This window comes from Cebus imitator, unplaced genomic scaffold, assembly GCF_001604975.1.
Source record: "Cebus imitator isolate Cc_AM_T3 unplaced genomic scaffold, Cebus_imitator-1.0 Scaffold722, whole genome shotgun sequence".
Taxonomy (NCBI): domain Eukaryota; kingdom Metazoa; phylum Chordata; class Mammalia; order Primates; family Cebidae; genus Cebus; species Cebus imitator.
The window spans coordinates 364,717-369,124 of record NW_016108037.1 but is presented as its reverse complement, the minus strand read 5'-3'; the positions used below and the strand labels follow the sequence as shown (position 1 = coordinate 369,124).

General features: G+C 54.8%; 1 protein-coding gene across 2 annotated transcripts in view; it reads right to left on the bottom strand.

Annotated features, from left to right (window-relative positions):
• Positions 1-678: 678 nt before the first annotated feature.
• TXN2 (thioredoxin 2) overlaps positions 679-4,408 on the bottom strand; it is an 11,669-nt gene continuing 7,939 nt past the window's right edge. Inside the window, exons 4-5 of one of the 2 annotated variants that reach the window (XM_017519029.2) lie at positions 1,439-1,561; positions 679-971 (exon numbers count right to left, since the gene is read on the bottom strand). In XM_017519029.2, the coding sequence (XP_017374518.1) occupies positions 1,448-1,561 (114 nt within the window). In that variant the 3' untranslated portion in view covers positions 679-971; positions 1,439-1,447. Of the gene's footprint in view, positions 1,562-4,408 lie in introns of both variants that reach the window. The other variant, XM_017519027.2, reaches the window with a different exon arrangement.

Sequence of the window (4,408 nt, the reverse complement as noted above, 5' to 3'; positions counted from 1 at the left end):
GGTGGGCCCCTGGAGAACTCAGGCAGTTCTAATAGGAAGAGGGTGAGGCTCTGGAAACAGAGCAGCACCAGCCCCCCAGGATCCCTGGGGCCATGGGGTAGGGTGTCAGCATCCCCTGCCGTCAAGCACACGACTCACAGGAAGCTGGGGCCTCATCCAGGTTAACTGAGCCCTAATGACAGCTTGGCCCTAGGAGCAAGGCAGAGGGAAGGGGCTGGCAAGCCTGGTTCCCCTGGCACACTCCTCATGGCCAAAGGAGCTGGGGGCCAAGAGAGGTTGTCTGGTCCCAAGGCCCAGAGGTTACTGCAGGCACACATGAAAAGGACAGCCTGATCCCCACAGGGGCAGCTGGGAGCCCGTCAGTGGGAGGCCTCAGAAGGGTCAAGGGGATCAGCTGTGGGAGCCCAGGTTTCAGAGGCAACCACATCTGGATAGAAACCCCAGCTCTGCATCCCGTGAGCCTGTGTCTTCATCAGGGTAATAGGATGACAGCCTCTTGCTTTAGGAGGGCCTGAGGATGGTGCACGTAGCATGCTCAGAATAGCAGCCACTGCTGACAAGAGTGTCAGTGAACAGGAGGGGCTGGTTAGAGAGGGTCATGGAGGTAGGGGAGGACGCAGGGACAGTGGACATGCCCCCTGGGAAAGGGTCACAAGTGCTCTGAGCTCACACAGATGCGACACTGCAGACCCTTGCTTTATTGGTCTGATTTGCTCACAGTTAAGTCCCCTGCTCAGAGAACCAACAGGCCAGCGAACAAGTGAACGAGATGCCTCAAGCCTTTCAGGGTCAAGGCTCTGCAGGGCTCCCCAGCCCATCACTGATTTTCTGCCCCTCTGCCTGGGAGGCTAGGTGGGAGGGGGGCTTCCTGGGTGTGCGGATGGGCGACCACAGAGGATTTCAGTGTGGGACCCAGGGTCTGCTCTTCACAGTAGGAGGTGGAAGGGATGACTAAGTGTTTTATTACAGACCTACAAAAAAAAATGAGAGAATTATCTATTACTCTCGCTAGTTTGGGCTTCCTTTTTCTTTTTACAAAACAACAACAGGAAAGAGAAATGCAGGTGGCAGATGAGCCAGCCACGAGGCTTCAGATCAGAAGGGACCAGAGACGAGGACCAAGGTGTGGCTGCCTGAACAGGAGCGCTGTGGGCTGGCCCGGGCTCTCTCCACGCATCCTGGGAGAACTGCCACAGGCCCTAGAGGGAGGGGACGAAAGGTGTGTGGGAAGGAAGACAGCGGTCATCCCCGATCAGCAGCAGCACCATCCTCTGGCAGCCCCTGGGTGGTCCGCCAGCTCGGAAGCACTCATGGCTGGAGCCCGGACTCTAAGCACAGGCCCCAGGGGCCAGACAGGAGGGAGGTGACAGGAAGGGCCGGCATGGAAGGGCTGAGTTCTACTGGGGTCCCGCGCATGGGCAAGGGAATCAAGACTCGCCCCTGTGTGTCAGCCAATCAGCTTCTTCAGGAAAGCCTCCAGCTGATCCTCATCCTTGATGCCCACAAACTTGTCCACCACGTCCCCATTCTTCATGGCCAGCACAGTGGGTACCGCCGATACCTGGGTGGGGAGGACAAGGGGGTCCAAGTGAATTGGAAGTGAACTCTTCTCACTGCCATTCCTGGGCCTTTAAGGGGAAGGCTGGCGGCTTATCCAGGGCATCGACTTCCCAAAGCCACGGGCAGGCCTAGAGGAACGTGGCTCTTCCCTTGGTGCAGGGGTACTGCAGGGCCCGGGGGCCACCCGCTGAAGAAACTTCTTCCACTGCGAGCTCCCAACAGTACCCTTCCTCCCTCAACCACAAGACTGACTCACTGGCCCAGTGGTTTGGCTGGAATGACAGGAGAGATAGAAATAACTCATGCAGCTGCAGGCCAGGGCTGAGGCAGGGAGGAGTCAAGGGAAAGCCTAGCCCCAGGGGAGACAAGCGGGGGGACAGTTCGAGTCCTGGCTTTGCATTCACTAGCAGTGGGCCTTGGCCAGGGCACAGCACCTTTCCGAGCCTCAGTGTCCTTTTCCATAAAATGAGAGTAATGTCTACCTTTAGGGTTTGGGATGGACATCCAAGATTCAAGTATAGGCTGGGCACAGTGGCTTACACCTACAATCCCAGCCCTCCAGGAGACTGACGACTGCTTGAGTTCAAGAGCTCCAGAGCAGCCTGGGCAACAGAGTGAAACCTTGTATTTACTAAAACCCCCTCCCCAAAAATTCCCAGGCAAAGTGGTACAAGCCTGCACCCCATACCTGGGAGGCTGGGGCAGGAGAATCAGTTGAGCCTGGGAGACTGAGGCTGCAGTGTACTGTGATAGTGCCACTGCACTCCAGCCTGGGTGACAGAGTGAGGCCCTGCCTCAATACAAACAAACACCCCAAGAAGTAGAAAGATTCGCATATAAAGCAGAGCTGAGGCTGGGCGCAGTGACTCATGCCTGTAATTCCAGCACTTTGGGAGGCCGAGGCTGGCCGATCGTTTCACTTGAAGTCAGGAGTTTGAGACCAGCCTGGTCAACATGGTGAAACCTTGTCTCTACTAAAATTCTAAAAAATTAGTCGGGCGCAGTGGCAGTTGCCTGTAATCCCAGCTACTTGGGAGGCTGAGGTGAGAGAATCGCTTGAACCCAGGAGGTGGAGGCTGGAGTCAGCAGAGATTGCACCATTGCATTCCAGCCTGGGTGACAGAGTGAGACTCCATCTTGAAAGAAAGAAAGAAAGGAAGGAGACAGACAGACAGAAAGAAAGGAGAATGCAAGCAAGCAAGCAGAGCTGAGGTTCTGGCTGACCTGATCCGGCTCCTATCAGCCTGGTGAGCTGGGGCACACCCCCCAGTAGCTCTAAGCCTCAGTGTTCTCAGATGCAAGATGGAGATACTAAGGGCACTTCCATTAGGGGGTGTGAAGGCTGAATGAAATAATGAGAGTAAAGGCTCAGCTCTGCACAGCACCCGGAAAATAAGGGTAGGAATCTGGCACTGTGCCTGGCACACAGTGGGCACTCAAAAAAACAGTGGCTACAGCGATCACGAGGAAAAGTCCAACACAGCCCCCATGAGAGTATGTTGGCTTGCTGCTGTGATGAGTGACAGGGTCCAGAAACTCAGGGACTTCTACTGGACAGCGTGAGAGGAGAGGTTTGGCCATAAATGACCCGACGCTTATTAGCGGGATGCAGGCAGATGGCAGGACAACATTCTTGGTCTGTGAAGAATTTACCCAGTTCCCTCAGGGACCTGCATAGGTTACACAGAATTCAGATGAGTCTGCGGGCCACCAGACTGGCATCATGAGGTCTCTGCTGCCTGGAATCCCTGCCTGGTATTTGTGGGCATTTGAGAAAACCATTTAAACAGAACAAGATAGGCCGGGCCCAGTGGTTCATGCCTGTAATCCTAGCACTTTGGGAAGCCGAGGCAGGCAGCTCGCTTGAGGTCAGGAGTTCAAGACCAGCCTGACCAACATGGTGAAACCCCATTTCTACTAAAATACAAAATTAGCCGGGTGTGGTGGCGCATGCCTGTAGTCCCAGCTACTTGGGAGGCTGAGGCAGGAGAATCGCTTAAGGCAGAGGTTGCAGTGAGCCGAGACTGTGCCATTGCACTCCAGCCTGGGCAACTGAGCAAAACTCCATCCCCACTCCAAAACAGAATAAAATAAAAATAAACAGAACAAGATAAACACAGACTTTTCCTGCGCACAAGTTAACTACAAAATAACAGCAGAGATTTATACAAACATACCAGGTCCTCACATATCCCAGTGCTGCCCTGACATGGGCCATCTTGGAAGCCAGTGGTGGTTGGAAAGGCATGCAGGCTGGCCTGTCCCGCCCTCACCTACTCACTTTACGTGGCAGGCCCTGCACCCCACTCCTCATGGGCACTTTGGGGACAAACACAGGTCAGAGGACACAGTTCTTGTCATTGTTAGTGCCTCAAGCCCCTTCAAAGGCTGTCCCTGGGCTGATGGGGGTGGCAGACTCTGTCTCTAGGCAGAGCAGAGCCCAAGAAAGAGCTTGCTCCGGGAGGCTCCGGGGAGCGCCTGAAGCCACCCGGGCCTTTGTCGGCATTCTTTTGTGCCCTCTAGTGGTCTGCAAAGGCAGCTGGAGCGCCCAACGCTGGGGTCTCCCGGCAGAAGTAGAGCACAACCATCGGCTCCCACCTGCACACTGCTGCCCTATTCTTTTAATTAAAATAAACGCTTTATGCTACCGTATAAGAAGTGGCCTAACTTTTTTCATGGCAGGACTCTAAGCTCACTGAAGAGGCTCAGAAAGTGGACTTCGTGTTCCTTAAGAACTCGAGATAGGGACAAGCACAGTGGCTCACACCTGTAATCCCAAGCACTTTGGGAGGCCAAGGCAGGACTGCTCGAGGTCAGGAGTTCAAGACCAGCCTGGGAAATACAGCAA